Source organism: Platalea leucorodia, assembly GCF_965183815.1.
Source record: "Platalea leucorodia genome assembly, chromosome: 3".
Taxonomy (NCBI): Eukaryota; Metazoa; Chordata; class Aves; order Pelecaniformes; family Threskiornithidae; genus Platalea; species Platalea leucorodia.
The window spans coordinates 121,013,493-121,033,507 of record NC_138825.1 but is presented as its reverse complement, the minus strand read 5'-3'; the positions used below and the strand labels follow the sequence as shown (position 1 = coordinate 121,033,507).

Sequence of the window (20,015 nt, the reverse complement as noted above, 5' to 3'; positions counted from 1 at the left end):
CTATGATTAGTAAAGCCTTCTCTCCCTCAATATCCTACCAAGGCTATTCATTTAAAAGCAGGCTGACTGCATGATAAAGTTCTTTCTGTTTCTTGGCTCTGATGGGAGAGACACTGAAAGCCCACATAAGGATTACAAAAGGCACTGAGCTGTACTGTTGCAGAGACCCGAGGACTAGGTTAGTCCAGCAGCTTTCACTCCTGAAAGTGGCGCCTTGAAGGTGGTTGGCAGTGTGATGGGAGGGATATTTGCACAGGTTTTTTTGCCTGATATATTCAGCTCTTGTATAGCCCTAACATCACACTTTTTGGTAATGCTTTCAGTAGTGTAGTTAGCATCTCTCCTGTGGGGTCGTCTTCTCTTTCAGCTGCTCCCATGAGAAGATCGTGCATTAGAAGGGTTCTGGTTTTGCTCTTTGCACAGTTTCTTTTTGCTGTGGTATCTACTCTAAGCACAAACAGCCTTTTTGTTCCCAGGGCTCTCAGTCTAGTTTCAGAAGGTTTAAATTGCCTTAACTGAAAACTTTGTGCTAAACTGTTTTAAGCTACTATAGAAGGACAAAAGGTTTCACAGCTCTGCACTCGGTATGCAGAACAGCTCTCTGCCTTCAGCTTCTGCAACTGTATCCTCCCTGGAGGATAATAATTTCTCAACAGTAATAGTAAAAATATCAACTAGAAACTTAAAGAAACACAGCAAATTTCACCTGCTAGGGTCTCACCGTGTGTGCAGTAATCTGCTGTTTGGTCCCCTTTATAAAGCAATGCAAGTGCTCCCTCTAGTAGATTATACCTGCAGTTTCTGAATTTATGTAAAGTTTGCAAAATGATACAGTGCTAATTGGTTTCATGGCTATGCTAGCAGAATAGTTTTCTTCATATGCAAGATATCAACAGCAATAGAGTTCATAACACCAGGAAAAGCTACAGCATCTAAAGTTTCTGTGGCAGATTTGCATTTCAGTATGGGTTAGGATATATAGGTTAGGCAGGTCTAAGTGTCCTATCAGGCTGTAAAGAAACGCTTTTCTTCCTTGGACTTTAAGAGTAGAGTATGAACAAAAAAGTTCCCTACTGCTGAAATACTACAGATTACTGCAGGAAAATGCAATGACAATGTGCCAAGACACAGTTACATATTCTCAGGCCACGCAGAATGATTTTAGAGACAGCTGAGCCACATAATGAGGCCATTGCCTTCACCAGTGAAATACAGTCATGTCTGGGTAAAAACTAGCAGCTGCTTAACAGAGCACCACCTGCACAGTGCTTTGAGCCAGGCAGTGCTCACCAATACTGTACTTAACCTGCATGGCAGGGGAAATTTGAAGAAGATAGAAATTCAATTATCCATGCTGAAATTCAGCCAAGACGCTAAGGACAGTATACCCAGTTTTACAGAACAAAAATTAAAGAGCATATTTAGTGATCCAAAGCTGCAAAGGCCTGAGGTTTTAATCTCATTCAGTTGGTGGCACCACTGGCAGCCCTGTGCCTACATCTATTGCTGGTGCATCTCTCACTACCACTTTGAGCATCCAAAACAGCATCCTTGTCTTGCAGTCAGACAAGTGTGGATGAAACATGACCTGCTTCACCACATCCAGCAGGACTAACACATGGAAAGTCGCAGCTGTAGTACCTGAGTATACCTTTGTCTGAAGACCAATAACAGAGGCGTATGCCAAAGACCTGGAAGATACTCGTTGAATAACGTAGGCTGATGCTATCATTTGTTGTCACTCATGGAGCAATGAGCCTGGAGCCAGCGTGGCTTCAGCATGCTGTGTGTTACTGCAGGCAGTTATCCCACCAGAGAGGAGAAGCCACTTCATGGGAAAGAAATGGAGTGAAAAAAAAGATCGGAAATGGAAGGATAAAACTAAATTATTAAAACCTCAGCTGGCTAGTGGTTGTACAAAGGAAGACATATAAATGATACAATATCGAGTAAGGTCTTTTTAGTTGATTTTGTATTTGCAACAGACTCTTTAAGCTTTTAATTTTATGCAACGTTTTTGACATTGCAGATGAATATAGCAGATAAATATTGATTCAGAACATTTGGCAAATGGTCTATTGAGTTCTGTATCCTGTTCCTAACTCTTCAGGGGAAAATTATCAGGCTGAAAGAGGGCAGCTATGGGAAAATTTCTTCACAAGTGAAATTTCTTTGTGCCCGTTTTTGAACTGGGCTTTTGAACATGGTCATCAATTTTTATACTTCTTCCTCACTACCATGTTTTAGTGTTGCAATAATGTTCAAAATAATGAACATGTTTTAGCTAGCTGTGTAAAAACCCAACTCTTTCTGAATCAGGCTGAATTTAGAGCCACAACCATATCTCACAACAGTGAGTTCCAGGGGCTATTTGCACATAAAATGTATTCTAGGAGAAATTAAATGCATTTTCTACCTTTCATTTTTGCTTAAAAAACAGAGGCACAACTTTGGATTTCCGTACAGAGGAACAAGGTACCTAAGGCAAGCAGACAGTGTCCTTGACAGAGCATAGGACCATTCACTCTATGCTTCTATGCAGAAAAGAAAGGACAATGCAAGATTGCATTTTCCCTCCACACACCAAAGAGCACAGAACACATCCTCAGCCTATCCCACATCTGCTCTTTCCTGCAGATCCACAATGCTCCAGCAGAGACCAGAAGCCACCATCAATCTTCCCAAATGGATGGAGTTCACAGGAAAGTGTGAACTACAGTAAAATATCTGAGGAAAAAAAGATCTGGTAGGAAATTATATCCAGCTGAAGCATGCACAGCCCTACATATAAAATATCTTAAAAGCATTTGCAAATACATAGATATAGTGAAAAATTACGCTCCACAGTCAGGTCAGACAGACTTTGAAGTTATAGGCATAAGCTGCAGCAGTGAAAATATTAAGAAATACCTTTATAAATGTATGGCTGTTTAAGCACTGGAACAAGCTGTCGAGGCAGGTTATGGAATTGCTAGCAATGGCGCTCTTCAAGGCTGGATTTGACATTGCCTTATTAGGGATGATATACATGGAGCTAAATCATTTCTGCCATGATGCAGCTCCTTTCCAGCCCAAGTGAGCCAAATGTAAATGTGATGTGCATCGATACATACTAAGTACAAGGAACAAAACTCCTGCTAAATGAGATCAACACGCAGAAAAGGTGCATCCAATAAAGAACCTTAAATAACCCAGTCATAGGAATGAGTATTGCCACAAAAGGGTAGAAAAATGAAAGCAAGAGATGTTCAGACAAATGCATGAGGCATCTGAAAAGGAAACATCCTTTACTATCTGAACAAAATGTGTGTATTGATTAAGAGTATTAAACATACATTTTAAGTGTAAAAGAAAGCCATTCCTTTTAGCCTTTGACTTTTTAGCTCAAAACATGCTCTGTAGGACTGTAGAAATGCTTGCAGCAAATTAGAAGCAGCTCAAATGACAGCTACCAGTCTTAGCTGCAGAAGGAAGCTGTTTTAATAATAATAATAAAAAAAGACAACTGTATTTGGAGACTTCGCTTTGGACAAATGGATTAATTGAGTTCCCACTAGAGTCAGAAGGAGAAAGAGTTTAGCTGGCTGTTCTGAAGCAACAAACCCAGCCAATGTCTTCTGTATTTGCTCTGTCATTATGGAGGATCTGGTAGTGATGGTCTGTGCTTGGGCAATGGTCTAAGGATGAATGCTTCAACCTGAGCGGAACCTCAGAGTCACTGACCTGCAGACCCACCTCCTGGAGTGAAGCAACTGTCCTAAGGGATGATGACATTTGAGTTGATAAGAGACCTTCTGGTAAGTCTCTACAGGAACAGAAGAGCTAGAATTCAACCTGTAAGGGATTCAAGTCAGTTTATGCATATATGCTGTATATGCATACATATATATATATATATTAGAGCTTATGTATATAACCCTAGGTGTTGAAGTCTAAGCAGTCACCCTAGCTTTTTCAGAGACGGCTAGGCCTTCCGGAGATTAACGCAGCTCATCCCAAATATGTACTAAGTGATGGTCCAAATGAATTTGGAGTTGCTTATTTCTCTCTATTGACTGCAAAGGAAATTGAGATTGTGTCACTTCAGTTAAGAGAGGAACATTTGAAATTAGGTGCTACAAACCCTGTTGTTAGGACTGAGGTTGGCTGTGCTGCTTCTTGCATCCCTTTCTGTGTGAGAAGGCTCAAAGGAGATATCCTCATTTCACCTGTGTTTGAGAAGGACAGCCCCAGTCCTGTTGCCTCTCGCTAACCATGACAGCTCCAGGACATAGCTGTAGGGCCAGACTGTATGGTGCGAGAGTAACAGACTATCCCAGACAGGCTTTTATCTTCTACTTAAAATCCAGGAAAGAGTGTTTGGGGAGGTTATCCTTTCCTATAGAAATCAAAAAAACCAACCCTCTGCAACTGGGAATAGACTTGTTAGGGAGTATACCAGGTTATGGGGAAATCAACCTTACAAATATGGAGAATGTCTAAACCCATTCATACAAATTATCTATGTTATCTGCCCATCCAAATAGGTAGTTTTAAACATTTTTATATCTGCCAATTTTTTTCTCCTGCTGCCCCATGCTTTTTTTGTTATTTCCATTTCCCACTGTAAAAGTCGAGAATGGACTTTTTCTAATTAAGGATAAGGTATTTCCAAGTCCTTAATGATCTGCTGAGTGGGTGGGGACATGAATTGCCATGAAGTCTAAAATGACAGATTCACTGTATTTTTAAGGCATGGAGTGGTCGGGGTTTATGTCAGTAGGTCTCTTTGCTCTACAGGGTCATTCTCTTGCTCCTCATACAGATATGAGACGATCACATAACATGAGATTCATATAGGATTTGCTTTACTGCTGCATCAAAGGGACAAAACCAAAGTCAGGGTCACTCTTGAAATATTTCTAAGTTGCAGCTGTAATCAGAAAGTCCATTGCTTGAAGCAAAGTTTAGAAATAGTGTCATCTACAGGTAAACTTGTGATAGTATGCACTTTAGCACTCACATTTGTCTTCTGAGGTTTAAAAAAAAAAAATTTCCTCATCTGCACTAGGGCTTTTTTCTGTAATTTCCGACAAGTCTGCTACTAATGCTAATACTGTGACATCTCAAATTTACTTGAAGGTGATCACCAGCCATTATTTTAACAACTGCCATCCAGAAGAAGTTAGATAGCTTCTGTCTGAAATGCTAATAACTGCCTGGAGTCTTGTCTGCTTTTGCCTTACTTCTTCCTTCCATTTGAATAAGTCAGGGGAAGAAATAACTGGGAATTTTACCAGAAAAGTTTGTACTGTAAGTACAATCTTTGCCATCCATCTTGCACTCTTACATCAGGCATGGGGTTACTGCTGGAAACAGGTGATCTATTGCTTCCTAAAGTTTTTGTATCTCTTTACTACACCGTTACTAACAGTATTGTTATTGGTAGTAGTAGTAATAATATTGCGATATGTTGTAGGGCATCCATTGAGCTTAGTGTTCTCTAAAGACTCAATGAGAAAGAGCTACTCCCATGAAGATCTTATGGTCTTCATGGTCTGGACTTACAAAGGGCAGGAAATATTTCTTACATCCACTGTGAATCCAGCCTTCTAAGAAACACATACACTTTATGATACAAAAAGCATAATTACACTCTAATTACACTGTAGTTACATTTTCAACCTAAGATTTCCACTAATCTATATAACGAGGTACTTCATGGACTGGCCAAAAATAATTACAGTGTAAAATGACATAATGAATATACCTGCATTTAAAAATATACAGTCAGATCCTCAGCTAAGTTAAATCATTATCTCTCTGATGATATCAATCTGGTTCCTGTGCATTAAAAAGCAAATCATGGGAGCAATAATATCTCAATTATGTAGTTAACCTTCTGGTTATATTAATTAGTGATGATTAGGCACAGGAAACCATAATTATGTCATGTACGTAACATCCCTTTGAAATTGCATTGTGAATCCAAACACAAAAGGCAGATGTGAACATCTAACCAGGTTCATTTCTGACATCTAGAACAAATCTGAAACTCAATGATTTGACCCTCTATCTCCTATCTGAAACACATCCAATGGTGACAGCTCTGCTGGTGTTAAACTTGTAGAAGAAACTGAAGTTTGTATTTGTCCCAGAAGAGAAATGCAAATTAGAACTGTCCCATATTCTGATTTCACATGGTGGATACTAAAACTCCACTTAAAAAAAAAAAAAAAAAAAAAGAGACAAATGAAACATTTAGGTCCAGTTCGGTTCCTAAAGGAGGAAGCCCTGAAACTAAAGCAGCACCTTTTCTCTAACTCACCACATTTAGACATTTGCCTGGGGTATGAACAGCTAAAAATCAACACCTCTTGCTCCTGTTTGCAGGAGATCCTGGCAGCCAGAATGTTATTTGCACAAGACCTTTCTGAAGAGTTGCTCCTCACTGGCTCCAAAAACACAGTGGTAGACACTGTACTGGGGAAACTGAGTTTCCTGAGGCAGCTGTCTGGGAAGACCATGGAATTGGGAAGAGGCAGTCAGAGCAAGCAGGATTTTCCACCACTGTCCTCATGCCTAACTTAAGACTGAAGTTTCTCACCTTCAAGGATAAAGGGAAAAGCCAATCTGAGCTAACACTCTTCCCCCAGTATATCAGAGATATGCTTTATCCCAGCAGACCATTCCCTCACAGCAGGACTACAGTAAATAATTAATGCATATGTCATTCAGTCCAAGTTTAGAAAAATATTAAACATTTCATTTTTATATAAGCTTCTATCACCTACTGAAACCCACAGACCTCTGCATTGGAATAGGAATTATGGACGTAAACATTTGTACAAGTCCAGGGTTATTCCTGTCATTCAGATGGCAGCATCCTGCCATCCCTGCAGGAAAAAGGACAAATGCAGAAGAACATCACAGAATTTCCATTAAAATTAATCCTTTGAAAAGTGAATGTCAGAAGAAACTGCATATTTTTGACCAAACAAATATACTTTAAATGGACATTTTGCAAATGTCATGTTGAAACATTCCAAAGTTAGGAGCTGCCAGAATTAAGGTTGCCCGTGTATTCTGCGTAGCATTGCACTTGCAGGCACTTTGTGACACTATTGCCCGGTTTTTGCTTTTATTTTTTTAATCTAAGTAACTTGACTTGCAAATCTGGCATTTGTAATTCTGGGAAATCTCACTTTGCACACTTTTTCATCTGTATTCACTCAGTTATTATTTGATGTATTGTTTGCTTTCTGCTGTGCTAGCAGCAAGGCACACTAGTACAACATGGGCCACAGTTACGTATTGCCCCACAGAATTGACAGCTTTGGGGTCTTCAGTGGATCTACTCTAAGGCGTCAGGACACTTCATGGTAAACCAGGTTGAATAGAAAACCCTGCCCTGTGAGGAGCCCAGGTCTGTGAGGCCCTGGGCATATCACGTATAGAGCAAGGTGTCATTAGCTGACACTGTCATTCAGGGGACTAAAGGCACATGGCACTTTGCAGGATGTAACCCAGTATGACTTTGGTAAAACATTCTTCCTGGCTTTTAGTTCACCAAACTGTAAAACTGTTGCCTAATATTTACCAGCAGCAGTTCCCAGGCATCACAAGCTGTTCTCTAACGATATTTCCCATTCAGTCTGAGATTTCTGAATGAAATTTCGGTAGAAGGATTACTGAAATGTTTTCTTTTTCACCCTGAAGCTCATTCAATATAATGTTACGGAAGAAACCCTTGCAAATATCTCACTCAAAGGGAGTTTTTTTCTTTTCTTTTGCTCTTGGCAGTGGCTGTAACAAGAATGACAGCGCAAAACACAACAGAAAGTTATAAACATTACTTTTCCTCAGACAGCAGACAAATTCCCTGATTACCACCATCCTAGATGGGAAACTGAGCCACTCTGCTTTCAGAAACTCCCACCCTTGCCTCGTCCTGGGGCTGCAGGGTGTGTATAAATTGAATGCAACGCTACTGCCATTTCAATTGATGCTCCTGACCTGTATGGATGCTGATCCTTCTGAGGTCAGCCTGAAGATGAGCTTCACCGACAGACATTGTTTGGGACTCCTTGGGAGTGACAAATTTGGGACCTGTCAAGCAAAGACGGGTCACCCTTCTCTACACCTGACTAAGAAGAGACACCAGCAGAGGAATAAACAATTGAGGGAAGGTGTTTTTCATCACTTCAGTGTTTTCTTGCTTTTACTTCAACTTGCTGCACAAACAAGGCAGTGCTGTTTGCCCCCACTCTTTGATACGCACCTCCTGACACCCAACAAAAAGGCTGACATAATCTGACAACAAGCATGAGCCCCCTCTTCCCTGCTGTCATCCTTTTCTTCATCCTGCCATGCAGATCTCTCTTTCCTAACCCTGCACCCCTTGCTCAGGTTGGGATCCTTCCCTGTCACAACCTGGCACATTCTCTGCTCCTCCTGCTGGCCTCTTCCCCCTGAGCACTTTTTTTTCCCATCAAACCCACTTACACTGCAGAGCTGTGCACAGCTTCTGAAGAGCTGGCACAGGTCAGACCATGCCAGCGGCTGTTGTCACAATTTAACAGTGCAGATGATTGAATTAGAGGCTTTGGCATGGCCTTGTTTATCAGTAGTAATGAGGCTGAACCAATCATGCAATTCCTTGGGGTCTTTTGCCTCACTCTTCCTTTCCCTTCTGGAATCTTGACCATCCACTCTATCCCACTCCTTCCCACCTCAGCCAGCTGCTCCAGAGATGCTGGGTGCAGGACTGGTGAGGCCAAGGCTTGGCCCCCTTGGGTAGGAATATAGATGCATGGGCAGGAGACAGCAAAATAGGAGGCAGAGTGTTGGGGGATGCATACATCTACAGGACTTTTCTTGAGTGGAAAAGCAAGAAAATGTAGTTTGGAGGGGGTTGAGTTTTTCTAAGAAAAATATATGACCCTTCTCCAGACCTTAATTCTATCTTGTGGCTTTGCATATTTAGTTATCTCCCACCATAGCAGATGACTGGGCTTGAGTACTACAAGCATGAAAGGAATTTAAGAAATTAAGTGTAAAGATGCAGAGTTCTGTCCACAGGTAAGTTTTCCTGCCATCAAAAAGCCAGCATGAAGGTTTTTGGGTCTGGGTTGCCACTGCTGAGATTTTGCATAGAGAGTCATCGCTGCAGTTCAGACTCATGACACGGCGAAACTCTGACAAACTTGGATGTGATTGCACCGAACAACGCTGCCTCAGCAAGCTCTTTGGGCACGTTTCCCTCTCCCTTTCCAACGTACCTTCCCAGCAAACTCATTAACCACACAGATGCACTAAAAGTGCTTGGAACAGAAGGAACGAAAACAATTCTTTGCTAAAAGAGCTGGGTTTTATGTTAGTTCTTCGTCTGCACCTTCCCCTGCCTGGGTGCGACACAAGGGAAATCTCTGCAGCTGATCTGGGGTTTCACAAACCGAGGGATTATGCACTACAGATACTGACGGCACCCTTTGCTTACAGCCTGGCAAACACCACAACAGTAATCTGCTCTCTGAGATAAAGTCCATCAATCTTATTCTTACACCAACCTGTTCCCCTCTGCCCCTCAGACAGAGCTGGAAGAGAAGCCCTCCTCAGAAAGGATGCTAAAATCTTTCCTTCCTCGGCACCCTCCTATTTTAACTTACTCTTTCGGCTGGCCTCCCATCAAAGCTGGGTCAACACATATCCATTTTCTGTGCTGAGCTGACTAGTTTTCAATAACAATTTCTCCTTTGTTTTGTAACAGAGATCAATAAAACTGCCCCTCTCTCATATTGGCTGAGATTCCAGCAACGTCATTTGCTCTTTATTGTTGCTACTGCTTTGTTGTGTTTCCCTTTTTCCTTTTTCTTTTTTTTTTTTCTTTTTTTTTTTTTTTGGCAAGGCACAGATCAATTTAACAAGATGAAAACGACTTAGACTTTCACTCAAGGTAAAATCTGCACTTTATAACCCAGGATGTAATTTACAATCCTGTCATTAAGCTCCGTTAATCCTATTATTATGAAGATAAATAATTACCCATAGCGAAGAAAGGGATTCCCAACAGAGTAGAATTATATTTTCCATCAGTAATGAAAAATATCCCTGCCGCAGTGACACTGGAAATACAGATAGTGAGTACTCCCAAGAGTCCCAGGAAAGGTTTGCTACGCAGGCAGTCCTTCATGGAGCTCGAGAGGGTAGCAGTCAGGAGAATCAGCATCAGGCTCACCAAAATCTTGCCCCTGGCCAAGAGACTGGTCTGGTGGAAGTCCTTCCAGAGGCTGAAGGACGCTAGTGAGTAGAGCTGCAGATCTTGGTGATCCAGCTGCATCTTGTGCATCAGTTTACAGAATTCACTCTCCCACTTCTCCCCAATGAGGTCCTGGGTGACAGAGCCATACGTTTGGAGGTAGTAAGTGATTTGGATGGCTCTGGCTGATTTGACTCTCTGGTCCTTGCTGTTTGGTACTTCCATGACCCCTCCAAGCTGGTGGCCAATAAAACTGCTCCTTCCATCCTGGGAGGGAAAGTAAAAAAGATGAGCATGTGGTTATCCTGCGTAAGATGTGATACAGTGATATCGTTTGACTCTACCTTCCTTTCACAGACATGCCAAGAGCTCGACTCAAAGACCACTGCAGTCAACAGCAGTCGTGCCATTCACTTCAGTGGGCTTTGGGACACATCCCTATTCCCTGCCACAGCTCTGTTCCTTACTCATTATAGACTCATTTGCAATTCTGTGCTGCAGTTCAGGGACTGCCCAGATATTCATTGCGGTCCCAGATGTTCGGGAACTGAAATGTAACATGCAAGTTCCTCACCCCACGGGGGAGGATTGCGTTCCCGCATTTTAACTGTGACAGACAGCAACAAATCTCCAGTTACAGATGTATGAAATGTTTGAGATGAAGATCAATTTCTGGAAGATTTGTGATTTCCTGACACTTTGGAAATGCTATTAAAAAGTTGGAATGTACAGAAAATGAGACCTGGTTCCTCAGTACACAGATGTAAATGTAGACGGATCCAGTTTAACAGCTACTCTGGCTCTAGAACAATATAATTAAAATCAGACTTTTTGAATTGTTTATTTGAAGTTTCATAGACTTCTATCAGTGACACAGAGATAAGAATCTACCTTACACCTCGATTTAGCCAGGATTTGGTTTTTTTATATTTCAAGAATATAAAACTTACTCTGGTCTCACTTATTTCAGTATATGCTAGGACATAAAAACTCCATGACAATCAGTAAAGGACACATCAGGTGCACTCATGATCAGCCCCCGTCTATTTACAAGACCAGGCTACTTTTGTGTAGAGTCATCTGGTCCCATTTAGATGTTTTTGTTTTCTTTTTTTGTAAGAAAGGTTTTGTAAGAAAGGTTCTTGCTTTTTAGCCACTGGTTATTCTAGCTCTCTAGAATAACTGTGATGTGCCCCTTTCAAGACAGGGGAAGCCTGTGGGGATTTAGATCAAAGCCAGTTGCAAACTGATGAAAAAGACTTGGTAGACTGGATAAAAATGTCCTAGCACAAGTAATCTCTTCTATCAAAAACCCTAAACCCAGGGATTAAACATCTATTGCACACCAAAAAACATTTTGCTTTTTTTGTGTAAATGGGATTAAAAGTTTTCATATGTCTTTCCTCCTGTATTTAATAAAAACATAAAATTATCAAGCCAGTTCATATATAAAACATCTTGCAGCAGCGAGTTCACGTGAAATAATACTCTGCCTAGATGTGCTATGGGAATGAGCTGACTGACAGCCTGAATTTGGGAGATGTTCTGCCCTACACTCACACATGGAAGCAGTCATCTGCAAAAGGCCAGAAGCATTTGGGGGAGACACTTTTAACACCTATTACATCCAACATTAACCATTTCTAGAAACACCTGTGCTGCACACAAGTCATTATCTGAAATTGCCAGACTTGCTCATCATAATGATTCCCATCCTAAGGAAAAATCAATGAAGCAAGGTACCAGGCTATATGAAACATAGATGTCTTCCAGGATGTCTGCTCATAGAGCAAATAAATATCAGAAATTGAGAGACAGTGCTGAAAATGTTTTATATACTCACCTTGCCTTGTCTCTGGTATGTAAAGGAGGTAATCCTCCCACTGAGAAATTTCTGCCTATGCCTGCTTTCGTGTCAGGAGCTCACACTGTTTTCAGCATTTGCCTGCCACAGCCCAGGGAACGTGACAAAGTGCTTTTCAGAAGTTCATTTTTTCCCTATTCTCAGTTGTTATTTCCCATTGAAATAATGGCTTCTGGCGAGGTATCCTGGCATGAGCTGACATGAAAGGTGATTTGCAGTCTAATGCCAGCTTCTCAAATCACCTGAAGCCTCATTGCAAATGTCATATAAGCAGAGACAGCTAGCACAGAGGGGCAGCTGGTGCTGTTTGGGCTCCAAAAAAATCCTCGTCTCTGGCATTTCATTTTAGAATCCTGTTTTGATTCATTATTTCTATTTTTTTCTAAGGAGAGGTCACACCTAACACACACACTCACAAAAGGTACATTTCCAAGCTGGTAATTAAGGTTTGAGCAATGCAGTCCCTGCTCACATCAGATGCAACTTTGCAGTTAAAAATCCCCTTTGGCACTGCTTTGAAATTTTAGGGAGAAATGTCATATTTCGTCAGTATATATGCAGTGTTGACATTCAAACGTTTTCAGCCACTGCAGGATACTTTAGCAGCACAGCTTCAAACTCAGACAATGGACTGTAATTCAGATTTCATTGATTCACTATGCAGCACGCACGGCAAGGTTATGGGAAACTTTGCGATGACCATCTGCCTTCCTCTGCAAAAGGTGCACCGAACGACGGCAACATTTCAAAAGAGGCAACAGAGCAAGCACAAATAAATCATGTTCTGCTGTATCTCCCATGAAACAGAAGATAAGGGCTATTTGTTACACTGATGTACAATAGGGCACCCAGCTCATATGTCAGCAAAATAGAGAGTGAGTTTTCAGATGGAATCGAGGAAATCACAGATGCTGAATTGCTTTGAGGTCGTTTTGTCCATCCCCTTCCTTCCAAAGGCAGATTGCTTCCGATCTATGCAAGAGTTTTGCCTTTGCTGCTTTTATAGCATGCAAACATGAACCTGCCACCATGACATTTGGGAAAATGGGGCCCTTTTCTAATACAGCTCACATGGTGGCTTTCCCAAATGCTCCAAGTGAGATAAAGATCCTGTTGTGCTGGGCAGGGCTGTCACATCAGTGGTTGCAATTCCTCAGCAAGGAAGACAGAAGAAAGATGGGAAAAAAAATATTGCTTTTCATCCCATTTTACAGATGGAGACTGAAGTGTGGGAAAATGAAGACCCAGCTGCCAGCATGACTTTCAGTATTTCCTAGAGGCCTCCAAGACAGGACTCTAACTACCTCTTGGTGTCTCATGGGCACTTCAAGGGAGTTATTCACCATCCCAAGTTCTCTGTTATCCTCCAGGACCATCTTGGTGAAAGAAAGAGACATGAACAGCTAAGCTCCTGGGCTAAGCCTAATGTTTGGGAAAAAAAATGAGGCCACAGTGACTTGTATAAACAAGGCCTGAAGACCAGGCAGGTTTTGAACAAGATGCCTCATTCTGCCTAGTTCCTCAAGGAAAAAGAAAACACTTTCTGCTGTTAATTAGCATGTCCTTCCTGGTATATGCCTACATGATGCTATTTTTAATTTCATAACAATAGTTTAGTGTTTCAGACTACAGATCCCTTACACCTTTTGCCTACATATGTTGCTACTCTCTGATCTTATACACAGAAAAGGAAATTAGAAAAATAGAGTAATAATAATACTTATTTGTTGTACACCATTTTACACCCATGTATCTCCAGAAGACCTACAACACAAGATGATAACTGTCTTTAGCAAGGTCACTAGCATGGCTGGAACCTGAACTTCAGATTCCCAGGCTGTGTCTATGTGTCTTTTTCTTTCTTTTTTTTTTTTTTTTTTTGTAATGTCTAGTGAAAACTTCACAGTGTCTGTTCTCCCAGAGGACAAAAATGGCCATCATCCATTCTGATGGCAGCTAATTCTTTCCATAATCTGAGCATCTTTAAAAATGGCATGAAGTACAGATCACTCGCTGGGGCATGTGATATTTGATCTTCAACAGGGGCCAAGCAAAAATCTTTGCTTTGATGGATACTATTAAATTGGGTTTTGTGTACTCACTTCTCTTTTTCTAGATGGCCCAAAACCATTTGTTCAATTTAGACTCTGAAAGGGAGGAGGACGAGAACTAAGGACTCTCAGAGGAGTGAGAGATGACAGATGTCAACAGCATCATCCACCTTTTCCCCCAGGATGATGGATTTTTCCACCTATGTTTATGCAGACCTGGCCTTGCACGTGGTTGAAAATCCAAACTCCTTGTCCATTCAGCAGTAAAAATCATTAATGGTGAATGGATGGATGCAGAATAAACCCTTACCATATTTCAGGGTAGAAACTTGTCTGTAAAGGATGCTTGGACCCTTAATATCCTAAGAAGACATGTAAATGGCATGGGGATGTTTGGCTTGCTCCACAGCTGAGTGCAGGACCTCTCAGGTTAAACAAGAACAGGCGCTTCTACTGAGCTAAATATCTTTTGCTGGTGCTAATGTAGGCATAGATCCTCTCTGCGTGCAGCCCAGAGGGATCCTAGCAATACTTCCTCACTACTAAATTACCTGGGACCCTTTTTGTTTCCTTAATAGTTTCAGTGCAGCTGCTGCAGCCCTGACTCCCATCCCTGGGGTTCCGTGTGGTCACTGCCTGCTGCCACACCAGCCCTGGGCAGATTGCCTTCTCCTCCCTGCTTTGAATGGCACCAGCCTCCACTGACTTCCTTCTCATGGGAAAAACAGAGGGTTTAAGGTATTTTTGAGATGGCATGGCTTCTGCCTTCCCAGCACCCTGCTCAGTGGAGGCTAGGGCTGGTGAGAGGTTTAAAAGTCATTTCAGATCCCTGGCAAGGAGGAGAGGAGTCCTTGTACCCTGCTGCCAGATCACTCTCATTCATGTACATTCGCAGAACCTTTGCCAGCAAATTTATCTCTGTCCTTATTTTTCTTTAACTGCTACCTCTTATCAACTAGAGTGATGGATAATTATCAAGCTACATTCTAGAAATGTTAGGATAAAGCATTCAGTCCTGGTTAAACTCTATTTTATCTTAAAAGCTTAAAAATGTTCAACAGAGGGCGACCAGGAGTGTCTGTTGAAATACATTGTGTGATAAACATCCTAATGAGATCAATGCAGTTGTTTCTCCCCATGATAAGGACATTCCTACTCTACCAAACGTAGGTCATAGAAAGTATTACACTAAAATCCACAGAGGTTAGGATGAAGTCAATTGTTTTAGTTTACCTAAAGTTTTCAAGGTAAAACAGAATAAGAAAAAGCCTTTCTTCAAGACATTAATTAAGGTTTAACATATTTGGTTGCTCCTACCTCCCTCTAGCTCACTGTAAAACTTTGGAGGGAGTTTTCTCCCCATCCGAATTGATTTCTCTGTCCTTGTCCCTAGTACAGTTATCCATGGAGACCTTATGCCAGTCAATCCCTATTACACAGCCACCAATTACCAACAATTCCTGAAGCATCCCTTTCAAACGGTCGCACATAATGCTGATTTATGCAAGCACAGCAGTTTTCCTGCCCTCAGAGCTGTGTAGGTGCTCTTGCACACCCACCAGACTGCTTGCTGTGCTTGTCCCTGTGCAGCTATTCTGTATGGCTCAGCGATGGAGAGGGAGTCCAGGGCAAGTGAGCCCTGAGGGCAACACATTTGAGGTAAAACTGCACCTCAGCTGACTGGGAAGAGGGATGGAGCAATGGCCATGTGGTCTGTTCACTCAGCAAAAATAAAATGCATGAAAGTGGCTGTGAGAAGCTATCTAGGAAATAATCCTGTAGGTCTCTGCTGCAATAAAGAGCAATTCAGTTATTTCCAGCTATCTGGCAATGATGAGGTCCAGCTCATCAAACAAATTTGTTTTATAGTCACTGGGAAGAGTCAGGCACATCCAAAGGATAATCCGTCCCATCCTAAGGCACAGGTAAAAACCAGACTTGCCCTCTGCAGTTGCCTGTCTCTGTTTGCAGCAGAGGCACAAGATTACTTAAGACTTGATCCTAGCTTTTATTAGATGAAAAAGCTAGGAGAGATTATTTTACCCTCAGTTGCAGATGCAAACACAAAACTATCTGACCTGTCTTGTCATCCTTGGCTCATATTGGCCCCTTTACAGTCACGTCCTGCATGTTAACAAGCATACGGACCTTGAGCCCCCTCCCAGCGAAATCAAGGACCACCAGAGTGATTTTTAAGTGAAGGAGATGTGTACCCAGAACATCCAAAAGGCAACCAGAACCATCTGGCACCTCTGTCTGATGAGACTGGGCTCGTGCTCCTTTCCTTTACTGCTTTGGGTTTCTAGTTTTTGATCAGATAATTTGAAAAGAGACAAGCACAGGAGAAAAGGATTTCAAAAGACTTATACACTCTAGTATTAATAACAGAGAATAAGGGAAGTGTTCCTAACACAGATCTATTTCTTCCAAGTAAATCAAATTATGGAGGAATTCATAAGGGTGCAATAGCAGAGTGTGATTGATACTGGAGACCTCTTCTGTGTGGAGGAACTTCTGGTGCGGGACATGCTGTATTTCTGAGTGTTCCTCCCCACTTTGCTCCTTCAGTATCACGTCATTAGGTTTTCAGCTGTCAAGAGAGGGGAAGGCCAGAGGGAAAGCAGAAAAGGCTGCCCCTCCACCTTTGCTTCCCCTGCACATCCCTCAGGAATGAAAGTACAAGATAAGCTCTTTCCCTTCCAGACCAGCTCACTCCACACCAAACCTTCACTCCTAGACTCCATTTCACCTTTACATCCTTTGCAAGCCTCCTGTATTCTTTGTCCTATGTTCAAGCTCTTCATTGCTCAACTGACTCCTTCACTCTCAAGGTCAGATTCCCATTCGGTCTCTTTCAGATCCCATCCCCATTCTTCTGGGAAAAGAGTCGTAGATTTACTGCCCAGTTCACTCCCAGCATAGCTTTGTTCCCGGTTGTCCTAAACTGCACCTGTGCATCCAAGGACACAGTGGTGTCCTTGGAGCTGCGGAGCAATACCCATGTTGGGTGTGGTTACACACCTCCCCTACGTGGGAAAGAGTATTGCTGGAAGATGAGGGGTTACAAACAGCACAAAGAGGACGACAAGCATTGGGAGGTAATTTCAGGGCACAGCTGGCCTATCTGCCTTTTTCTTCTTCTTCCCTCCACCAAGAGCAGGATCACAGGCACAGCAGTGAAATAGCTTTGGCACTGACAGTTCAGGCAGCGGCAGGTGAGTTGGTGGCTGCACCCCAGCCCTGCAAGATGGATCCAGGGGGGAAGGGCGCAGATGGCTTTGGGTGCCCAGTGGCCTGGAGACTGGTGAGATGGCAGGAGAGGAAGCCCTGCAGTGGGCAGCTCAGCAAAACTTGACATTAGTTCACCTTCCACAGGAGATTCATGTCAACAGGACCTCTCAAGTCGTAGGTGAGCCTGGGTGTGTAAATCTACCAGGTCAGGTCTTAAAATACCACTGCCCTCTTGTTTCCAGCAGGCACAGAGCCATGGCTCCCTCCCCACTTTATATTGCCCTTTGAGTTTGTGCTCTGCCCTGTCCAGGATCAAAAGCCCTCGAGGCAGTCACCTTGGGCTAAGCCCTCTGCTTTTCACTGCCTGTCCCTGCCAGTGGAGCTTCCCTGGTATCACAGAGCAAAAAGTCAGGCTGCATCTAGCCCCTAAATCCCCCAGGATGAAGGATGATGGTAAAAATAATCACCGTGGACTAGCACAGTTTCCCCTGCCCATCCATGAATGGGTTCATGTCTGAGGTATGACTGTGGACAAACTAAGTAAGTGGGAAGTGTGTTTTGTGGGGGGATTTATGTAACAAGAAAGTGGCCAATGATGCAAAAGAAGTGGTGTTTGTTGTGACTGTAAAATAAAAGTGGGGCTATGGAGCGGGGTGCCCTAAAGAGACTGGAGGTGTGAAAAAGAGGGAGGCAGGAACGAGAAAACATAGGGTGAGGGATAACGAAGCAGCAGTTCTCACTACACCCTGACCACCCAGAAAGAAGGCAGGAGAAGGCAGGTGGGAGCAGAGTTGCTTTGACATCCTCCTGCAATAGCAAGCATTTCCACCCCAAAAGTCACACTTCAGGCTGGGTAGCACATGTGTTATTTCTTCCTGCTGGTGTCTATCTGCTCCTGGGCATCTGGTTTGCAAGCTCTGCATGGCTGTACTGTGCTGCCCTGGACCTGTGTGTACGGATGTGTTCCTGATTGCTGGAGATTTTTGGCTGCATTCTCCCACCTGCGCTGTTTGCAGGCCAGCTCCAGAGCATGGCAGGTTGATTCAGCTAACCAGGAGCTTTGCATTGACGTGTGAGAATTTCCTCAAAAACTGTTTTTCTACCCCAGGACCTCCATGCTTCTTCACATCACCAAGCAGGACAGTGTCAATATTTTTTCATATATTAAAATCCTGCTTTATGACAGACTTTTGCGAGGAGGTGCCAGATGGCTTTAGGAGGGGAAATCCGAGTTCCTGCATTGCTTGGTACAATTGTGGTCTTCCACCTATGCAAACTGGGACAACATCTAGGCCTCTGCCAGGTGCTAAGCCATGAAGAATACCCGGGTCCAACTAAAAAAACCTGAGTTTCTCCCTAGCACAGTTAGCGTTCATCCCAAAGGATTTTGTTTGTTCCAGGGCGAAACGTAGGAATGAATCACTAAGGAGACAGCAGTACCTCAAGGGACATGTGCAAAACACCAGTATTTGGATATATACAGTCAAACACTCACATTCATGTATTCAGGCATGTGTGTGAAGAACACTTTTACCATCTCTCATATTTGGCAAATTCTAGGAATCTATAGCTTGAATACTGTATATTAAAGAATATTCCATGATTTCATCCACAGCTCAAACTCAATGTTAAAAATGTTCAAAGGAAAGGAAGAAAATTACACAGAGAGTAAAAAGACAAGAAGTGATTTTTCAGTGCAGGCCAGTGGTTCATCTAGCGCAGTTTTCAGTCTCTGTGCATTTCTAAAGCATGACACACCAAGATAGTGTCTTCCATAACATGGCTGGAAGACGCCTTTGGGAGTCTCATAGTTATTGTGGATTTTCCAGATCTTTAACAAACAAAAAAGTGAAATGAGCTGCTGGGAAGGGGGAGAAAGAATGCAACTGTTCATTTTTGAACAAATAAATCCTTCTCCTAAATGCAGGGATTTGAATGAAATCGGCAATAAAAAGTAAGCAAGATTAATGAATTAAAGCTATCTATCTTGTGCCCCAGTGAAATGCAAGAGTTTTGTTATCTGAAGAGGGTCATTGCTTTCTCCAAATGGAAGTAAATAGGACAGTATTCCACCAGAATGCTTTGTGTCTCTTGTGAAGGTCTAATCTTAAAGCTTTCTTGAAGTCCATGGAGTTATAGGCTAAACAAGAACCTAATTCTTAAAGTAAAAAAAAAAGGACAGCAAACCCCACTAAAAATCAAGAAATCCTCCTTTCTTGTCATCTTTCCATATCAACAAAAGCAAAAAGGCACAAAACTGCAAAACTTCACCACGCATTTCATATGCCCAAGCTGAAGGGTTTGGGGGGGGACGAGAATGGGATCCAATAATTGTCCCTAAAAGGAGATCCTAAAAAGGGGTCACACATTTTCACTGACAGGTTTGTAGGCCCTCTTGTTTTCTGTGCATCCCACTGTGTACCACTACTAATTGTTTTTCCTACACAGCTTGAAGTCCGATACACACAAGAAATAGGAAGAAAACCTGCCAGGAAGCAAAAGGAATTGGATTTGCCCAGTTTTACTACTCCATCTAAAGGAAATGTTAAAAAACAAACAATAGAGAATAACAAGTGAGGAGTGAAGCAGATCCACAGGAATCATTTAAGCTCTTACAATCTGAAGTTTCAAT

At 42.3% G+C, this 20,015-nt stretch overlaps 1 protein-coding gene across 2 annotated transcripts in view; it reads right to left on the bottom strand.

Annotated features, from left to right (window-relative positions):
• The window catches only part of PTCHD4 (patched domain containing 4), a gene marked incomplete at both ends in the record, with an annotated part of 88,281 nt that overhangs the window by 52,480 nt on the left and 15,786 nt on the right, over positions 1-20,015 (bottom strand). For both annotated transcript variants that reach the window (XM_082305670.1, XM_082305671.1), the window contains one exon: positions 10,024-10,504. In XM_082305670.1, the coding sequence (XP_082161796.1) occupies positions 10,024-10,504 (481 nt within the window). The remainder of the gene's footprint in view (positions 1-10,023; positions 10,505-20,015) is intronic.